At 38.6% G+C, this 21,525-nt stretch overlaps 1 protein-coding gene across 2 annotated transcripts in view; it reads right to left on the bottom strand.

Moving 5' to 3' along the window:
- Positions 1–16,177, bottom strand: part of STK32B (serine/threonine kinase 32B) — a 179,408-nt gene extending 163,231 nt beyond the window's left edge. The window contains exon 1 of one of the 2 annotated variants that reach the window (XM_071555231.1): positions 15,910–16,177. In XM_071555231.1, the coding sequence (XP_071411332.1) occupies positions 15,910–15,985 (76 nt within the window). In that variant the 5' untranslated portion in view covers positions 15,986–16,177. The remainder of the gene's footprint in view (positions 1–15,909) is intronic. The other variant, XM_071555232.1, reaches the window with a different exon arrangement.
- Positions 16,178–21,525: the final 5,348 nt, after the last annotated feature.

The following is a 21,525-nucleotide window of genomic DNA, read 5'->3' as shown; positions in this document are numbered from 1 at the left end:
CTATAGTCCTGACCTCATTGTCATGTGAAAATTATTGGGATTTAGTCAGGCAGTGTCAAATCTTCACTATAACCATAGGTTAGTTTATCATAACAGAGCTACTTTAGCTGCATCTATATTCTGTTAGCATATAGCATTTGGGTAACATATTTTCTAAACAGAAAGGTTCTTTTTGCATTGACTAACCTAGATTAGTGGAAAGTAATTGGAACTTCTCATCCATGTACCCTATTATAAAGCAGCAATTAACAAAATTTTACTATTATAAAACTCACAAGTCAATGATTTCTTTTTTTTTTTTTTTAAGATCAATGAAAGTACTAATTAAAGAACCCTCTTCTTTGCTATGAAATCAGTTTTGTTTTGTGACAGGACAGAGATTTGGTTCAGAAAAACTATTAACTTAGTAGCAGCACTGGAAACATCAGATGTCATCACGGAACAACTGAAGAGATGTACTGGACCTTATCAGAGCCAGTGAATAGCAGGGAAGCCTTTGTTAGTGAGTCTCTATGCTCTACAAAGCTCTTTCAAAGTGTAAACTCAACACTGAAACTAAGGAGAAAAGTTTCAGGACCTGCTCCAATGTAAAATGTAAGATCATTGGTAAGTAATAAAACATAGTACCCTTTTGTTGAGAAAAAAAGCATTTCTGACGGACCATATTGCTTACTTATGGATGAGCTAACAAAAACAATTTCTGAAATCTGTTGCAAGGAGTAACAGGTTGACAGGTATGTCCAGCAGAAAAGATACTTCTTGAAAAAATGTATTGCTAAAATACAGAAAATCTAAATTTCACTTTTCTGTAGCAGACTTTCCCCTGAGATCAGCATCTTTTTCAGTTGGAAAGTGGGAATATTCACCTTCCTCAGAGTTGCTATGAGAATAACCTCATTAATAACTGAACTGGAAAACTCTCTGAGGGAAGTTGCTATGGGAATAAATGTCAAATATCGGTGTACCAAACTGTTTTCTTCTGCAAGAACATTTATCAGAGTGATCCCCAGGTGAAAGGAAATAGTTTAAATGAAGTTAACAACAAAATCCTCAGTGAGACATCCATCAATCCTATCCACAAGAAGGCCTCTATAATGCCAAACATGCCAGGGGAAGCTAATAAACCTCTTTCCTCTTGGCTCCTTTGGGCAGTGTCTCTGAGAGTATTGTTCTTGAAGATCAGGATTTCAGAAAATGAGTCTTGGTGCTATGTTAATGGGAGGCTAGGGAGCCTTGTGAAGATGTTAGTTAAACACCAAGACAAAGTATGAGTTGTTCTCTTTTTCATCTAAATTCAAAACCGAAGACATGACGAGTTGGTCTCCAAAATTGGATCTTGAAGAATTATCTCTTCTATTTTTAACCATTGATACAAATGAAATACTTGAGGCAAGTATGGACTCTAAAGCACCAGAATGATTCCCATTTCAACTGGGATTACCTCCCATTTAGAGTTTTTAAACCAAAGCATTACCATAAGCCTCAAGCGAATGATGACAGTTCTAACTTGCAGCAGAAAGTGCAGAGCATAGGCTTGTTTTTTCATTTGTCACAGTAAGATTAAAGCTCATCAGTTTGGGAACAGTAATGTTCCTCTGGGAAAAACCTGCTGAAAGTAGCAATTAAACTTCTGGGTTATAAATGAGACTGTCCAGGTCTGGTTTATATTTTGGGATTTGAAAACAGTATGGAAATCTTAAGAATTCACAAAACATTTGAAGACTATTTCTGAAGATGTCCAGGCATTTGTGACTTGTGGCTCTTCCTCATCAAAAAACGTCACAAGTACCAATGTGAAAAACAACCTGTGTCTCTCAGGGTTCTGAGGGCACTAACTGGCCAGTTTCCTCTGCCCCACCACCATCACACTGCCCCCAGGCTTGGGAGCCCCGTTACAGCTCAGACCTGGATCTGGCCACTATGAAACAGGAGACATGAAGGGCAGCTCAGCAAAGTCATGGCAGGCCTCTACAGGGCTCCTTACGGCTCAGTTCTCACCCAAGCTCCCCATTTATCCTCAGCAATTCAATTACTTTCACTATGTACTTCAACACTCAGGTTACATTTTATTCCTAAGTCTTGTAAATTTTTTAAAGTAAGTTATGCTTCTAAAAAAAATATTTTTTTAAATCTCTTTTAGAGATGGAACCTCAAATCCTAACTTCTGAGGTTAGGAATTAACCTAGTCAGCCTAACATAACCACAATCACCCTTACAGTTCTCTGATTTTTATAATTATCAGGAGCCACGAAGGGGATGCTTTGTGATTTTAGCTAGGATTCTTAATATTTCGCTGTGTGAATAATTTACTTTCATAAGAATCACTTCACTTTGTCTATCATTTTGTAGGAAAACAGGTCTCCCAAAGGTTTGTTGGGTTTTTTTTACCTACATGCTCAAGACTAAACTGTTGTTCATCAAACATAATCAATTTTTTCCAACTTCAGTTGAAGCAATATCCTGAGCTATCAGTTAATGTTAGCACCTTTGTGTTTTGATGCATCACTTTTTGTGGTTGTTTCTCTTCAAAGTGTATACGAAAGATACAGAAAAAACCCTGATAGTAATACCTACATTTAATTCATAAAGAACTTCCAGAATTTCAGTGCAATGCATATTTCTGCATCTCGATGTTTACAGATAAATATGCAATGATGGAATGGGTGGTTTTGGCATGGTGAATGAAAAAAGATGGGTTGATTGCTGCATGTACTAACTGCAGAAGTGTTTTTTTTTTTTACTTGGAGCTGATGATTTATTCACTGATTATTGTTGAATCACACTTCTTACCTCTGGGAAATCCTTACAGGCTTATTTACAAGTTATTTATAAGTATACTTATTTACATACCACAAGTAATTACACCAAAGCTGATAGGCCCATGCACTGTTGAAAACAGTAAATATGATTAAAGAAATCAAGTACTTTGTCTTATCTATCCACTGCTAGGATTAGGAGTTGTCCTGTTTTCATCTGGAATAGAGTTAATTTTCTTCTTAGTATCTAGCACAGTGTTGTTTATTATCATTATTATAATTTTAATTTAGTTTATTTCGATTATGTTCTTAACCCACATGATTTCCTTTTTTCTGATTCTTCTCCCCATCCCACTGGAGAGGTAGGGTAGAGTGAGTGAGCAGGTGTGTGGTACTTAGTTACTGGCTGGGATTAAACCACAACAGAAGTGAAATATAAAAGCTTCAAAGGAAAACAAATATAGATATCCTTACAAAATACACCAAATCCCCCTCAGGTCAGCTGGCACAGAGGCAACTGGAGAGAGGAGGAGGATTTCAGACCAGCCACCATGCTCAGGTTATGGCTGGGGGTTGGCATTAACAGCAGAGGCTCAGTAGACTCTCTAAGCCACAACTTAACTTACAAAGGTTTACATTGTATCACCACACAACCAGAATAAATAAAAAGATTCGCCTGCTGAACAGAGTGAGCAGCTGACAGATATCAATGGAAAGAAAATAACTTTTAATTTTAACCACAGAAGTTATTAGGTGCAAAGCACAAACAAATAGGGAGCTGCAGGGGGTAAAATTGCTCAGTGTAGCAGAAGGTTTGTTAGTCTAAATGCCTGAAACATTCAGTGGCATTAAATGTGCCTATACCAATTCTGTATAATCACAGAAATAGAACCTCAAATAAGTTTAATTATAAATGTTAGATTAAATAATGAATATTGGTGACTCAGTTCTAGAGTTCCCTACCTCATACACTGGGTTTGTTTTGATGAAAGTGAAGTACATATAAAAAATACGTGTTTATATAAAGAGAAAAAGAAAGAGATATTTTCTATGTACATCTGTATTATATTTTATTAACTAGGATAAAATGGTAAATCAATACACAGAAGTTCCTCTGCCTATTTATGAAAATAATATTTACCAACCTTGGCTTCTTCAGAATACAGAATAGAAGTTTTCAAAATAGTAAAAAAAAAGTTTATTTCCCATCACCAGGTCTATCCTGTTCTTCCCCCCCTTTTTTTCTCTTTGTTTGAGTTTGGGAAAATGACTAGAAATCAGCTTCAAATAACTAAAGACTAAAAGAACCATATTGCATATGGCAGTAGTCAGCAACCTTTACCAGGTGATCTGCTAGGCTGTAGTTTTCCACATTGGAATGTAGCACTGCAGAAGGTTCTTTGCAGCATGGACATCCTGTCACTCAAAAATTTAGAATGCCATTGATCCACATATGTCTGTGGATCAAAAGATGGATATGGTCTACCTAACAGAGGAAGGTTGAAAGGCTGAGAGCAGCCTGTAGTTACTCATTAGTATTAGTATGCCCAGGGAAGCATTCAAAATTCTCTGCATGTCACAAGTGAGAAAACAGATTGCCACAAACAGTATCTTTTCCCTGTAAAGGACAGTGACTACACTGAAAGGGTTACATTCTATTAATGTGTTTAAAATCCAAGGCTGTGTTCCATCTGACACCTGTAAGACAGACTGATGGCTCCTGGCTTAGGAGCACCAATGATCTGAAGTCAAGGCAGAACTCTTCACAAGTGCTTGAAACCACTGAAACGGTATCTCTTCACTGCCACACATTACTTAATCTTTTCTAAACAGCAAACATGACCTCTCCTCACTCTTAGAAAAGTTTTGTGAAAAGCCATTTAGAGAGCAGATGCTATCCTGGCAACAGCTGGAATTTGCGTAGCCACCAAGCAAACTCCACTTGGGTGTCCTGTCTCCCACAGCCGCAGCCAACAGCTATGACGCTGATTTCTAGTAATTTTCCCAACATGCAATTTAAAATAAAAGAGGACAGGATAGACCTGGTGGCGCTAAATGAATTTTTTTTTGCTATGCTGAAACCTGCCCAGTCATCTTTTCTCTAGCTTGTCTCTTCTCCCATTCATCAGTAGGAAGCTCCCAAACTCCAAAACAACTATTGCCCCACCGAAAGTCTGGATCAACAGGAAGTTCTCTGCTCTATGACTCCTTTCCAGCAAAATCTCAGAGCTCTTAGTGCTGACAATTTTGTTCAATGAAGATCAATAAATCCTTCAAAGGTGTCTTTTAACACTGAGATCTTCGTGGAGAATTTCACACTAAAAATATATTTCTCTTTCTAAGGTATTTTCATCTGCTATTATTATTTGCACTATTATAACGGGTCTTTAGTAATTTAGCTTAAAAACTTGAGCAAGAGACCTCAAAGATACATCACTGGGCTGGAAAAGATATGGCAATAATGGCATATTTGGTGTGCTGTTGCTGAAAGATGACATGCCAAGCAGAGAAAAATCTTATGAATCTGTGTAAGACTTCTGGCTAATCTGTTCCTCCCGTGACATGCAAGCCAATCTCAATAAAGACTAACTTTGTCTTACAGCAATGCCCTGCACCTAAGATTGTTTATTTCTATAGTTTTCATGTGCTAAAACAGTCAAATATGAAGCTAAACTTAAAATAATGACTTTTCCTACTTCTCATGAATGATCTTGTGATCATCTTTTATTCTTTGACTTCAAGCTCTGTGTAGCAGTTCACCGTGCTTAAGATGTGCTATTGCCCCCAAAGCATTTTCCAGCTTTACAGCTTGGACAAAGTTTATCTAAACTTTACTCCAAAAGGCACAAAATCAATCTTCATAACATAATGTGAAAATAATTCAGGAGGAAGAGAAGATAGTTTCAGAAAGGTGTGAAGGATGCCCAGAAGGCTAGCAGTGATTTTGTGATTATACTGCATCTCTGTTTTAACAAGGCAGCTAAGAACAGTTCTCATCACTCAGCAAGGGAGGCAGACCAATATCAAAAGGAGATAATAATTACTGGAAGGATTAACTCAGTTTGCTTTTTTATATTTTAAATAAGGAACAGCAGGTGTTCCTTTATCACTGCAAAAGTAGGAAAACGAGAGTATTTTTGTCCACTGCGGTAGATTACATTCGTAGTACATTTGTCTTACTAAATACAACAGCCTTTCTTACACAGAACAGTGTAAGCAATACAATGACAGTGTCAGTGTTCTATTTTATTCAGAATAAGACAAAGCAAAAAATGACAGGGCAGAAAAGTATATCAGGTGTGGAACTTATTTAAATGTTTCTAAATTTCAATAAAATTAATATATATTTTTTAAAAAAGAAAGAAAATGAGAAAGTCAAAATAAAATCAATGAAATATTGCCAGGTAGAAGTAGGAAGATAAAAAGCATGAATTAGATTCATATTTTGAGTCAGATAAACAAACTATAAGATAGATTTGATGAATACATCTAAAACAATCATTTTTGAAATCAACCATAGCAAAATAGGATTAATGAAACATAAAATATAGAATTTCACACTATGTTATGATATTATAAAGAAAATACTTATGGGGATATAAAATTTGGGAAATAAATTTCAGTTTCATCAGCTATGTTTAGTTATCATTAGAGCATCAAAAACCTGTATAATCGGCTGCCACTCTTGCAATGCTTTCTAAGAATAGTTCCTTCAATTTAAAAGGAAAATACCTTTGTCTAAATTATGAAATGAATTAAACTAACTTAGGTTTCTACATTGCACCTGCTAACTGTATCAGAAAATATGGTATAACATTTTTAAGAATAAAAGTATTACAGAATTTGATACTATTGTGTCAAGACCTGTAACCATGACCATAGAGAAGGAGTGTAGGTGAAAAACTGATTATACATATAATGAATCTTCCATTAGTTGTAACAGAAATTAATCATAAGCAAAACTGGAAGAAGAACCCTGACAGATTGACTACCACTGAAATAAACTGAAATCCTAGAATCATAGAATTATTTAGGTTGGAAAAGAGCTTTAAATTCTTCAGACCTAACCATAAACTAACACTTTTAAGTCCATCACTAAATGATATCCATGAGGGCCAAATTTCCAGTAAGTTTTCTTTGATTGGATACTGCTAGTTTTCCTGACAGATAAAGAATGTCAGATTAAAAAATACAGAAAGCTGACAGTCTTTAGAGAGGAGATGATGATTCAAGAAGATGCATCAGACTTCTACAAATGTTTTTTTGTGCAAAGATCAAATTTCCAGTTATTAAAACCAGAACTGTCCAGTTGCCTTACAAATACTGTTTGTTCAGACTCTTTCATTTACTTATTAGAATACACATGTTGATGAGAATCAATGTGGAAATTAAAGAAGCTAAAGATGAGGTCAAACTGAGCAGGTGAGAGATAAGTGTATGTAAACAGCAAATTAGGCAACAGTTCAACATAGGCTTACATTAGGCAGTAAATAATGTTATTCAAGGTAATAAATTTAACTAGCTCATGGAATTAAGTAGAACTGTGCTCAAGGCAGATTGAACCCTCTGATGTGCACACTGCCTATTACTGCTGCTCTTGCCCTTCCAAAAAGTCCATGCCTCTCCTGCTAAGTTTGGTATATGTTCCCTATTCTCCCCTTGTTCCTTCCCATAACATGTTCTACCATCATAGGATACTGTGGAGCTCCTCTACCAGATTGAACTAAAAATTGCCTTTTTTTTTAATTGAATATTCTCTGAGAAACTTTTGCTTTGTTTTGATTGATCTCAGTAGCAAACTTTTCTCTTTCACACCTTTCCCATCATCTCAGCATTAGCTCACTCTAGCTAAGCTGAAATGTTGTGAAACCTCCAAAATTAATTTGACAATCTTTCCTCTATTCCATCCTTCAGTGCTTAGTCACTGCCCACCAAGTTTTGCTTCAGGAAGGTTTTGCCTTCTTCTTTCCCAATCTTGCTTTTTAATGAGAAAGCTGGGGGGGAGGGGGGGGAGGGGGAGGGGAAAGAGTCTTGTGCTTAGGCAACAAAACCCTGCCTTCTTTGGTTTTATGTCCAAATTCTGAAGGGACTGTACAAAGACAATTCTGGTAAGATAGAACATAGTTTCTTTGAGAAGCTATGAGCAAGACCATAATTCCTTATTATGTTTTGGGGGTTTTTTCCCACCCAAATATTTTCCTGGCCATTTCCTAATTCAGTCAGGTACAATATTTTATTCCAGGCTGCACTTCATTCATTGGAGAACCCAAGGTTCTCAAAAATCTTCATCCCCACCTAGTAGGTACTGCTAGGTTTGTAACCAACATTCATACACACATCAAGGAATGCTTTCACTTTCATGCCACATGCTACCAATGACCCTAATGGCTGGAACCGGATGGGAAGAGACAGATCTGTTCACCCTTGTTCTATGGGAAGGTGTCAGATCTTTTGAACTCTAGGGGATGTGAAGCCAATATTGAGGAGTAGAGTCATTTGAAAACCAATTGTCCCAGAAGAATTACTTATCAATTTGTTGCACCATTTAGCTTTTCCAGTCCTGCAAAACCCAGGTCTCTGAAAGCCTGTTCTTTGGCACAGAAAACAACAGCAGTGCAGTTGAAGGAGCAAATCCTTTTCACTGCAAGAACCATTTTTGGGCAGGGATGGGAGACAATATCTGAATTTGTGGAGGAGGGATTGCAAAAGCAATGGTGTTGAGTTTGAGACAATAATTTTTTTCTTAGAGTTCATTTCATAATCAGAATTTTCCCTGATCTTAAATAGGAGTCTCTAAGTATATCTTGCTTGATACTTGGCTAGCTTTGAATTATTTATACATAGTTATGCCAAAAGCCTATCTTGATATCCAGGCACACTACATAAGACATATTGCAACACAGATAAAATGTGTACGTCTCCTGAGCACTTACACTTCCTAGATAGCCAGCCAATTAGAAATTCCTTAACACTCTAAATGGTAGGTGTCATGCCAGGCATTTACATAAATTTTGGAAGGTTACAGAAGCAGAAGCTAGGACTTACATGATGCCTTTGTTAAGACAGAGGTCCTGACAAGGATGTTTCCACCAAAACAGAAAACTAAATCTTAGAATGGTAGAAAATCTTATTAGGAAGGACCTTGAAAATGTGTCTGGTCCATCTCTAAACCACTGCTCCACTGCTGGCAGTGATTTTGTTGAATCTGGATAATAGTAATTAAAATTGACAATACTTTAGCTGTCCCTTGAAAGGATCTTTTTTCTAATCCTGAAAATATGAGATAAATCCAGTATTGCAGAGCATTTTTAGTACAGTCAAATGGTGGAACAGAGAGGCAACTCATTTGAGGTAGCAAGAAGCTACAATGGAAGTGCCAGATTCATCTTTAGAATTCCCTGTAGAAAAGGGAAAACTGTGATCTAGTATTAAATTTCACCTACAATTACTATTTAGTGTCTGAAGAGGTCTACTTTATTTGTGTGCATTGTACCAAAGCCTGACTAAGGAAGATAATGGCTGGCAGTGGTTGCAAAGCCAAGATACTCCTTCTGAGCCTCCTTCAGCACAGACCGTGCAAACTTTTGACAGCAATTTGGGAGTTGGTACCTCTGTGACTGCCTAAAATTATCATATTGTTCTTCTGTTCTCTCCTTTCTGTCTGTGTTTTCCTACTGTCTCATATCATGTTGCAAGTGTAAACTCAACACTGATTACTATTTTGTTCTGTGTACAGACAATAGTGTTAGGATTTCTGGAGTGTATGGCACTACACATAATGATGACTTCCCATCTAAAGTTCAGTAAAAGGAAAATAAAATTGTATAAAATTCAACGTGGTCATAAAATAAAACAAAACAAAACAAAGCACTCCAATACTCTGGATCTAATTTATCTAAAACATTGATATTCTGCATAAAATAATGCCTTCAACAGCTGTGGTTTTCAACAGAACTTCCTTTGAGCAGTTTTTAAGTCACAGTGTGGTCATCCTACCCCATCCTGTTCTAAAGGGAACTGGAATATTCATCTGTGCAAAGAAAAAATTAAGATGCTATGTAACACATCAGAGAACTTCCACAAACAAACTAAAATTCCAGAAGAAATACTGTTCTCCACCCAATGTTTGCTACTTTTTCTAACAGAAGATATTTTGATTCTAAACCCTTTATTTAACTGTTCTGTAGGGCTGTATTTTATGAAACAATTAGTTTGAAAAGAGGGTGCTATTAGCCTCATGACTTGAGTTCTGTGCAGCAGCTATATGACCACCTCAGATGTTATCCTTTATAGCTTTGAGGCAGCAGGATGATGAGCACCATCATGTCACTGACAATAACTGGACAGCACATAATCTGTTTTGAATCTGACTCATTTTGACATTTAACCATTGCTTTAAATTGATTCCAACTGAAATTCTTGTGTCATTTTCCCTTATGTCACTTTACAGTTCTTCAGCTTTCATCACACTTTATATAAACTCAGCCATTATGCTCTGAATTTAGCTACCTGAATCCATACTAATTGCAGGCATTTTTCTTAGGCTCTGCTTCTGGTTTTTAGGCTTTTAGCACAAGATGGTCTTTTCAGCAGCTAGCCATTTAATAATGATATTTTCTGAAACTCGCCAACAATTTTAATTCCTTCATTTAAGCTAAAGGCTTTTCAAAACAGGAGATGTAGAAATCAATTTTAAAATACAACTTCAAATTGGAAGTTTAACTCCTGAGGATGGATGCTATATTCTTTAGTATATAAGATTTCTATTGAGCTATAGCAGAATAAAGCCTTATGAGTCAGGTCAAGAAGTGGGACCAGCATTTCCTTGGAGTTAAGTAGGTACTTAAGCACTACAGTGAATCAGGTTCTGGCCATGAGAAATAAGCCAAGGTATGTTGCTGTGCCTCATTTTCTGCATACAAAACTACATTACTGAGGCACAACATGTCACAGTGACCTCCACAAAGGAGTGTTTGAGCTCTGCATCTTCAGGATGCTCAGTGAAAGCTCTTTGGAAATACATATCTACTTTAAATGTGATCATGTACCAGAAAAGTAAAAAACCAGCTCTTAAAAATTTCAGTACACTTATTTCTGAAAGTAACTGTAGCAAAACTGGCCTTTTGAGCCCCTAGTAGTCAAATACAACTGCCAGATCACCTGGCAGAATCAACTTCTAGCTTCTAATGTTTTTTTTCTTATCCTTTCCTTTCTTATCCTTTCCTCTCCACCACAATGTAGGCAAATACGTTACTACTATTTGGTAGTAGTAATATCTGTTCTGCAACAGCTCTTTTCTAAATGACTCTTTTTAACTATTTCACTTTCAGCTCTTAAATATGATTGAAGTTTTAACTGAGCACCATCAAGCAAATTCAGCATGAAAGGCACTCTTTACAGTCACCAGGCTATTGCTAATATATTCATTACTTATGATATTTGCTGAAAATTTGCAATGAACTTTTACCAATGGTGAATATACCCCTCACTATTCTGTTGCTATTCTTGTCAACATGTTCTTGCTGTTTCTGAACAGTTGAATATCAGTAAAAATTTACTCCTTTGCCCTTGTGATATTAGTACTGGATACACCTATTCAGGAGAGGGTAGTTGTTATGAGAATAGGAAATATTCAAGGTGAGGAGAGTCAAGTTCCTTTGCTTCAGCAGTACCAACCAAAATAAAACTATTTTCCTTTTACCTGAACTGACTACACAATTAGTGTCGTATCTTGCTTAAAAACGCTTTTTAAATATCTGAAAAAATATTATAGTTCCACACCATTTAAGTACCTAACTTTGATAAGAGGCAGTGATGCAGCTACACCAGACCTACTTGTCTATCCAACCTGTACAGCAATAAAAATCAAGAAACAGAACATATTTTTCCATATCTTTAGCCAGAGTACAAGTTCTAGGCAAAAATAGGCTCTGTTTCTCAGATTTTCCTAGTTGTTGTTGTGCTTTAATCTAGGATAAGAAGAAAAGGTGAGATAAATACAACATGGTTTTACCAGAAGTTGTTTGCACATGAATAACCTGATATTTCTCCCTCATGACAAACTTATTTTGTAGATGGTAGAGCTGGCTTAAAATTAATTTTTCTCAGTTTCAGTGAAGTGATATATAAGAAAGTATGAGCACAGCTGAACAATTTTAGGACTAAGTGGCAAAATGCGAGCTGGTAATCTGTGCTGGTTTTGGCTCAAATAGAGTTGGTTTACTTCATAGCAGCTGTATGAGGCTATGCTCGGGATTCGTGTTGAAAGAAGTGCTGATAACACAGGGATGTTTTCATTACTGCTGGGCAGCACTTCCACAGAGTCAAGGCCTTTTCTGTTCCTCACCCCATCCCATCAGTGAGAAGGGTGGAGTTGCAGAAGGAATTGGGAGAGAACACAACCGGGCCAGCTGACCCCAGCTGACCACAGGGATATTGAATACCATATGGTGTCATGCTCTGTGTATAAAGCTGGGTGAAGGAGACAGAAGGGGGAAACATTCAGAGTGACAGCATTTGTCTTCCCAAGTCATCATTATGTGTGAGGTAGCCCTACTTTCCTGGAGATGGTTGAGAACCTGCCTGCCCATGGGAAACAGTGAATTAAATTCTTGTTTTGCTTTGCTTCTGTGTGCAGCTTTTATTTTCCCTATTAAAGTGCCTTTATCTCAACCCATGAGTTTTCTCCCTTTTATTGTTCTGATTCCCTCCCCGATCCCGCCAGAGGAGATTGAGCGAGCACCTGTGCAGGGCTGAGCTGCCAGTTGAGGTTAAACCATGAAAGTAACACAGGAAAAATTGTTATTTAGAAATGGGAATTTTGAGGCTGACGGAGGTTAACAGAAAAGATTATGTATGGAAATGATCCAGCTGAATACTTTTACACAAAATAATCAGTCGTCTTGAAACAGGCATGGAGCTGATCAGAGTGGTAGTAACTCAAAACATTGGGTAAAGTATTGAGGAATCAGATTGTCACAATGAAAGAAGAGGGTGATAATCTTTGAGACTATGAGTAATAGAAATGGAACAAAATTCAGTCATGCAAAAGGTCATATACATAGGAATCAAAAATTTCTGATGTAGATTGGAACTACCAATGGAAATTACTGAGCAGGACATTGGTGGGCTAACTGATCACATGGTGACAGAACTATCCATAGGATACATCCTTGAAAAGGGCATATTAACTAAAGGCTCTACCAGAAGAGTTATTTCCAGTAGAGAACAGGAAGCATTTTTCCCAACACAAGGTCTTGGTGAAAACTCTGCTGCAATTCCGTGTATAATGTGGGTTATCCGAGTGCAACCAAGATTCAAATGCAGACAGATGAGGGGCACAGGAAATGATAAAACACTAGAAATAAGAGAAAACTAGAAAAGGTTTATCTACAAATCAAAGAGTGGAAGGGATATTTTTGCTGTCTCTCAAAGCACTGGAGAGGGGAGAGCAGCTTAAAGTAACAAAAAACCCCAAATTAAACAGAAATATTACAAAAAGGTTAAGAAACATTTAGTCAGAAAAAGTGATGTTTCTAACCATTCAAAGAGTGAAGTTCTGGAAGATCCTTCTAACAAAAATGGGACATGTAGAACTAATGTAGCTAGCAAAAGTGTTATGTATTGCAGCTTTTAGAAAGATCACTGTGTGATAATGATGTATTATGCTGTCTGTAGTAAGGGAGAACAGCATGTAGTACAGGCTTCTGGCTGGATCATTTGTTTATTATCCTGAGCATGGTAGGGAGTCTATATGCAATTTAGAGTTTTTAGATCTACTCAATGGATCAACACCTCTTCTCATTAGAAAGCATGACTTGTAACTCTGGAGCAGACACTTTGTAAGCTTGGTAGGTAGTGCACAGGTGCTCTTCACACACTATTTCTATATATTTATTTGTTAAGAGGTACACTGAATGAGTAACTTTTTTTCTAGGATTTACAGAGTGAAAATAAATAGTTTTAAACATTTTCTTCCAAAATTCATGTTTTATTCTACATCTGTTATTAATATGTATGAATGTAAAGTGACAGACAATACCTTTTTCTTCTTATTTTTATAATTTTAAGAGGCAGCTGTGACATTATAAACAACACACTAGATAGCTTAGTTTCTATTATTCCTACATATTCATATACAATTCACCCATTCCTGTTGTCTCTGAATTAACAAGCATTGTGATTCTTGAGCAAAATTCCACCTTATCAAGAAACAAATGCATTTATGTACTTTCTCTTGCTATACTTCTCTTTATCTTTTTTTCCCCCTTTTCTTATTACATATTGAGTCCAATATTGTGGAAAACAGTGACTCTTATAGCACCTAGTGGACTATGAAACACAGCTTCATTTTTTATTATGCCCTCTAAGATACATTTTCAAAGAGAAGATATTTTCCTATATTATTTAGGTACTTGGGAAAATGCCGTCCTGAACAATAATTTGGAAGTAGTATAGGAAATTGGTTATTGTTTCAAAAGCAATAGACTCTTCTGAACTAGATGGTTGTGGTAAGTGTAATATCTTAAGAGGAATAAAAGATTAGGTAAGGAACATGCATAATGGGGAAAACCACCTTGGAACAAAACAAAACCATGCAAAGAATAAAAATTACCTAATAGAAATCCATAAATGCTTCATGTGCTTTTTTTATCTGTTAATAATGGCTGCATTACAGGGATGTTTTGTACGATGGAAAAAGAAGTGCTACGAAGGCATCTCTGCAATAATTTACTATTGAACTTCATTCATTTTGTTCAAAAACAGTCCACAGTCTTTTCTCACGGTAAAAAAAAAGGTGATAATAATTCATTGAAACTGCTAACTCAAGAGAGCCCAATTAAAAGTCTTACAAAGGCAGAAGCACGGATATCTTTTTACCTTAGGGCATCTAGACAAGATTAACAGCATGCTTTCACTCTTGGGTATTTCTCAAACCTCAAGGTTTACAAGACTAATTGTGCATGATCAAGATTTTATCTGGAAGGAGGTGTGTGGAGTTCTTTCTTATTTGTTTACATAGCATGGCCTATGGTAAACGACTGAAATTTTATAACCCTACAAGAAAATTACAGCTATGGCACCACACTACACAAATGGTAAATAATCTGTCCCATTCCTCACACAAACAATGGAGTGTTGTAAACCAAAACACACTTCATCAAGTGTGGTAGTCTCGTCTTAAATGCAAGTAAAGGTATACTCACCCTTTTAAGCACTTCACAATCATTTAGATTTTTTCCCCTACTAGCAAAACAGTACAAATATCTCCATGTGTTGTGGACATACAGGACAGACCATACAGGTTTTTGACCTGTTATGAACCCCAGAAAGCCAAAACAATGTCTATTCAGGCACTATCACTTCCTAATGAAACATATTGGGAAAGAATACACTCAAAATCAGATAGGCAGCAACATCTATTTATTCCATAAGTAACATTAAAAACATTTCTATGGTAATATATCAATACTGGCTTCCTAAGAGTGTTGTGTTCTCTCTGCTTCAATAGCCCAAACTATTTTAATTGAAATGCATTCACATAATTCCAGCTAAGTATAGTCTACATTTAAAAATCACACAGAAATGCATAAATAGTGAAGAAACACTACATTTTAGGCAAACTTTTCCACTGCCTTCCAAAAACTTCACAAGATACACTTTCTTAAGAAGTATTATCTACACAGGGAGTAGAAAGTCCAATAGAACAAGCTAAAATAAAAGTTTCAGAAAGTAAATATGATGGAAAAAATGTAGACTGAGACATCATTTAAAACAGGCAGGTGGACAAAGGAGCGACTATAACAAAAACAAAAACGTGGACATCGATCTCTGAAACGAGGACCATTCATAAAAGCAGGCATGAAGTTACCTGCCATGTGCTTAAACCTCAGCTGGCCATGTGCTAGACTTGCGCTGTGCCTAAAAACAGATACCCACGCCCTCGGTGTGGATGGCTGGACAAAGGTGGGCTTTCCCCCTGTTTCCCCAGGCAGCGCACCGCGCAGTAGGCAGCCCGCCGCAGGATCCACGCCAGCGGCTCCCGGAGGGAGCGGGGGTCGGGACCCGGCCCGGGCAGCGGTGCCACCGCCCCGGCGCAGCCCGGAGGGGACGGCCGGGCGCGGTTCGGTACCGCGGACAGCTCCGCACTCACCGTCCTCATTCTCGTCGAAGACGGGCGCCCTGTGGGAGTGGCCGCCCCCCATGTTAGTCCGCGGCCGGCTCCGCATCCCCCGCCGCCAGCATCCCGCAGGGCGCGCCGACCGCACCCCGGCGACGGGGCAGCTGCCTCCCCGGCCCCGGCCCGACCAAGGGAGCCTCCGCAGGGCTACCAGTCACCCTGCGACATGGAAGCGATCCGTGTGCCCCTGGCAGAGCCCGCTGCTGGCTGGCGCGCTCCGACTTGGCCCGTCTCTCATCGCGGAGGGGCAGCGGAGGGAGGGAGTTGGAGAGTAGGGAGGGGTGGAGGGGGGAGGAGGCGGAGGTCCTGCTGCTGGCGGCTTTTGGTAAGCGGTAAAAGCTGGATCTACCTGGATCCTCGCGGATCCTCCCTCCTCCGATTTTCCTCCTCCCACATCTCCACCGGGGAGCGCGGAGACCCCGCTCCTGCCCCGGCAGCGGGGCCATCCCGCGCGCCCTGCGCTGCCCCGGGGCGATGCCTGGTGGGGAGTGCGGGCAGAGCTGCTCCTCCGCCCGGCGGGGGTGGCCAGCACCCGCAGCGAGAGCTCCCAGGGCCCGAGGCTGGGGAGAGACGGGAGGGCCGAGCGTTGCCCTGGGTCCGGATGATTTTATTTTTGCCTCCCGATTGGGAGGGGGGTTCATCCCCGGCAGCGCGAAGGGACTCGGCCAGTCGACCGAACTTCACCGAGTTTACAGAGGAGGGAGGGGAGGTTGGGCGGGGGGAAGAAGGAAAAGAGAAACATTCCCCCCGTTTCCCTTCCCGCCGGGCGCCCCCGGAACGCCGGGAGACTCGGCTGGGGGGCCCGGCCCCGCAGCGCCACCTGCGGGCGGGACGGCGAGCGGCCGGGGCTGACCGCGGGAGGAGGTGGCGGCTTCGGGTGTGCGGTTGATCCAGAGGCATGTGTGTCTGTTAATGTATATACACTTACAAATGTATATACTTATAAATGTGTGTATATATGTGTGTGTGTGTGTGTGTGTGTGTGTGTGTGTGTGTGTGTGTGTGTGTATCTACGTGTGTATCTTAAAATGACTTCCTCGTAAAAGTGAATTAGGGAAAACCTTCAGCACCACTAAGGTATAACAAGAATCACCCACCATAGGGCGTGCAATGAGGGCTTTCTGCAGTTGCTGTTGGTATTTATAGACAGAAATAACTGTCTCGCTGCCTTCCAGAAATGCTGCCGTAAACATATTTTAAGGTGAGGGAAGGGAAAGAGGTAAAAAAAAAAATGTTATATAGCTGTATTATTATGGTATCCAGGTCAAATTCTGTGCAGTTCCTGTAGGGGAAGTTGCATTTTTGCCTTCTTCACTGTTGCAAGGGTAGAAGAGAGAGAAGAAATAGGAGCCTGAATCCAGGATATATGTATTTTCATGTAAACAGGCAGAAAGACTCTTGTCTTCTCCTGTAATATTTACCACACTTCTTTCAGTATAGTTGTTTAGAAAAGCCCAAGAACAAATTTGGCATGAAGTAGGAAAACCTTTGGTCTCCTTGCTTATGATTTTTTTACCTGCCTTAGTTACTCTTATCACCTGTCTTTGAGCCCAATATAATCCTATCCTAACCCCTATGAAAAAGGTTGATTAGACTTGAAGAAGTGGGTAAGACTCTGTGCTACCTAGCTGAGAGCTTGATACAAATGCAGAGAACTGATGCATTCAGTCACAGTGATATTTTTTCCATAAGTACACATGGACAGATTGTATCACCCACCAATATCCTTTACTTAAATTATTTGGTTTACCACTATTTCCATGTGAAAGCATTTGCAAAACAGGGAAGGTTTCAAAATTTTGAGCCATGAATGTTTTTCTAAAACATAGTCTGGAAAGCATTACTTGCTTGTTTATTACTCATCGTTTAAAGATTTAGTCACCCAGTCAAAGGCAGAAACAATAGCATGATATTGAGGTTATGTTCCTTCAGTCAGAAGACAGCAGTAGTATATAGAAATCACAGATGACCAGATGACCACAACCACGACCACAATCATGATCACGATCATGATCACGATCACGATCATGATCACCCCACCCCACCCCACCCCACCCACCCCCACCCCCACCCCCACCCCCATCCCAGCTCTTTTTTGGACTAACTAACCAACATGGTGCTTTATATTAATCTATTTCCTTTAGCAGAAGCAAGGAGGACTGCACTTAGGGTTTAACACATTTCAGCTGATAAAACTTACCTTCTACCTAAGATAAGGGTTTACATCAAGTCAATCTAATTGGAAGTGTTTTAAAGTGACCCTCCAAGTAGTGGGAAGAAGAACTAGTTTGCCAGTAAGTTCCCATCTGATCATTTTACACACAAGAAACACATCCACAGGATATAGACCTGGGATGAGCAGGAGCAGTTTGGAATTTCTTTGCATGTAGAAAATATGAATTCAATAAAAATTACTTACAACTGTCTCCAAGTGTTATTCTATGTCTTTCTTTTACATCTGACTTCCTTCATATAGACCAAAAGTCTTCTAAGATGGTTTTCTTGATTTCATATGATAAGGTCCACTCTGAACCAAAACAGCTCTAACAATTTACAGAACAATCAGTTGTTTCTATTTATTAATTAGTCAGTCCTTCTAGACTAATGTCTAATCTTTTTGACTCCTATATGGATTATCATAGCTTTGCAATAAATTCGCCCTTGATTTGTGAAAAATTCTGGCTTATGCTTAAACATCAGCATAACTAGGAAGTTAAGACAAACAGCCTACTATGTTCATATGAGATGTGAAAAATGAACATATGGCAATAAATTATTGATGAGTAATTGTTTTGTAATTTATTAATTGGTAACATTATATTAGTCTATAACTCTCGTGACTTGAGTACTGCCAGACAATGTCCTTCACAATCATTTTCTATAGGAACACACCAAAACAACTAGTTTGACAAGAATTGTTGAGTTTGCTGTTCTGAAGGCAATAAAATGTATGATTTGCTACAGTGCCTTTGCTCTGAACAAATATTTGTTTGTATGATACTCACCAGCTTCCTGGGAGCATCAGCATTGTTGTAGCTAAACCAAATGTTTAGATACTGGTGTCCAATGGAACAGAGGGCATGAAGCCTAGATGTGTGCCCAAGGTCCAGCAAAGACTCAAGGAAATCAGTGGCATTTTCCCAATACCTTTGACATGACTGATATCAAGCCTTGAATACATAGGCTGTTTATTCACATAGTCCTGGGCTCCCCTTTGTCCTTTGCAACCCTGAATGCATGCTGAACTCTGAACAGATGCATAACTTCAGTAACTTCTATTTTTTTTTAATGCCACCCAGAACAGTATGAACTTCATTGCATCTGTTCCAAATTTAGCAACAACTCTTCAAGAACAATTACTCATGTGTTTTTCCAATTGCTTTTGTAAACCAGGAATAAGTCTGAAATTCTGTATCATAACATCACGCATATCAGTACAGCTCTCTGAAGCCCAAGAATTCACAGTACAATTCAATGTTTATTCTTCTGGGACAGATTTCTAATCTACAAGCAGTCAGAGTTTCTAAGTCTGGCAATGCCAAAACCAAACCCAACTTCTCATGATTATCTGTTCTCATAAAAGGTGATCAGGTTTTGCTTGTGATAAACAAAGTTCTAAACTTAAAAACATGTTTTATTTTTAACATGTAACTGCTGCATAGCCTATGCAGAAAACATGATAGGGAAAAAGGATAGTCCAACAGAGCTTTTTTCTTCCCTCTGTAAATGAGAAGTTGCAATCAGCATGAACATAATTTTAACATATTTTTTACTTTTTTTGTTTAAGGCCTATGTTTTCTGGCTTAGATTAATAGTGATTTTTTCAGACCTTCATGCAGATTTAGCAATAAAGAAAATCAAATATGATTACACTCCTTTGCATTATAAAACTTCCCTTAGGGAATTCAGTGGTTTAAAGCCAGTAATTCTGTGATTACAGCTTTTGTATTAAAATGCTTCTGATGAGACTTACAGGGTGACCTTACAGTTCTTGATTTCACAGCATACCTTGTTGATATGCTAATATTTGTAAATTACAGAGTGTTTACACTGACTTTTTTTGTGTTCGAATACTCTTCTGAAGTTAAAAAACAAGATATTAAAATATCTTTTATTTTTATGATTATGATTACTTTAAAAGAAAGATGATGGGTTAAAAATAGGCCCCTCCTTGGAAACTAATAGGGTTCCCACACCTATTCTATTCTATTCTATTCTATTCTATTCTATTCTATTCTATTCTATTCTATTCTATTCTATTCTATTCTATTCTATTCCATTCCATTCCATTCCATTCCATTCCATTCCATTCCACTGGACTGCAATAAGCTCACTTTGACTCTCTACTATGTCAGCTCAAGCACTGGTAAATATGCTCAAACTTCATTTCCAAACCACATTAGCTTCCCCTGATCCCCTTCAGATCAGTAGCATGTGATTAAAAGGCAGAACATGATGAAATTGGGAGAAAATTTTCATTTTTCCATAGTTTGCCCTCAGAACATGGTCTCTGCTAATTTTTATTTTGGAGAACTTATGCATTGGGAGTATTTGCTAAAGAAGATGGCAGTAGCCAACTAAAGCACATGCTGACAGTTTTCTAGACACTCTTCAGGCACAAATAGTTGCTGTTCCCAAGAAAGGTCAGAGTGTGCAAATTGACTTACTCCTATTTCACCCCAGATGAATTTGGAGAAATCTGTTTCTCTTAAGGTTCTATCAAGATAATGTTAAAAACATGGAGTTTTATAGAGGTTTCTGTGAACAGCAATGAGTCTAATTGGCATCATCTGCCATAATTCAAGTGACAGGGTATAAGAATTGGTTCAAGCATAGACCAAAGTTTCCTTTACTTTGCCAAGGTTGTAGCATTGCTGGAAGAAAGTGGTTTAGTTTTGCTTTCCAACCTGCTCTTGCCACTGCTCCTTCCCCAGCAGTCCCATCTCCATTTCCCAACGCACCAATTTAAAGTATAATGGAGTTTTGAACTATTCCCAGTATGAGTCATCCAGGCATGGATTTGTGTGAGGATGAAAGGGGCCATAGCCAAGATAATTGAGTATGGAATAAACTCATAGGCAATTTGCGAACAATCAAATCTCATGGTTAGAATGTGGGTGTTTCTTTTCCCACCATCCATTACACAGGGAGGCCAATAGCTTTTGGTGAGGTTTATATAAAAGGCTGCCAGCCAGCTCTTTCACTTGCATTGCATTTGTGTGAACATAAGGCAACTGCGGCCATTTACCGAGAAACCTGCTGTATCCTCAACCATATTTCAGGAGAGAAAGAAAGTGTTTGGTCCAGCTAAGCTTAGGAAATCATAGAAAGCCTTCAGAACCTTTAGAAGAACATAAAAGTAAAAAGAACAAGGATGCCTGTATAAGTAATATATTAGACCAAAACTAGAACCATTTATTTGTACAGAACTCTAAACCAATAAAGGGAGGAGATTTGGTTCTGCACTAGGTTGAATACACTTGGGTTCAAATGACAGTAAATTTGAGCCTAGGCTTCTAGTTAGGTTCTATTCTTATCATCTACTTTTTCTCTACAATACTGGCATGCCGGCCAAGCAATCAAACGTGA

Source organism: Pithys albifrons, chromosome 5, assembly GCF_047495875.1.
Source record: "Pithys albifrons albifrons isolate INPA30051 chromosome 5, PitAlb_v1, whole genome shotgun sequence".
Taxonomy (NCBI): Eukaryota; Metazoa; Chordata; class Aves; order Passeriformes; family Thamnophilidae; genus Pithys; species Pithys albifrons.
Note: the sequence above shows the minus strand (reverse complement) of the source record. Positions and strands in the feature narration are given on the sequence as shown.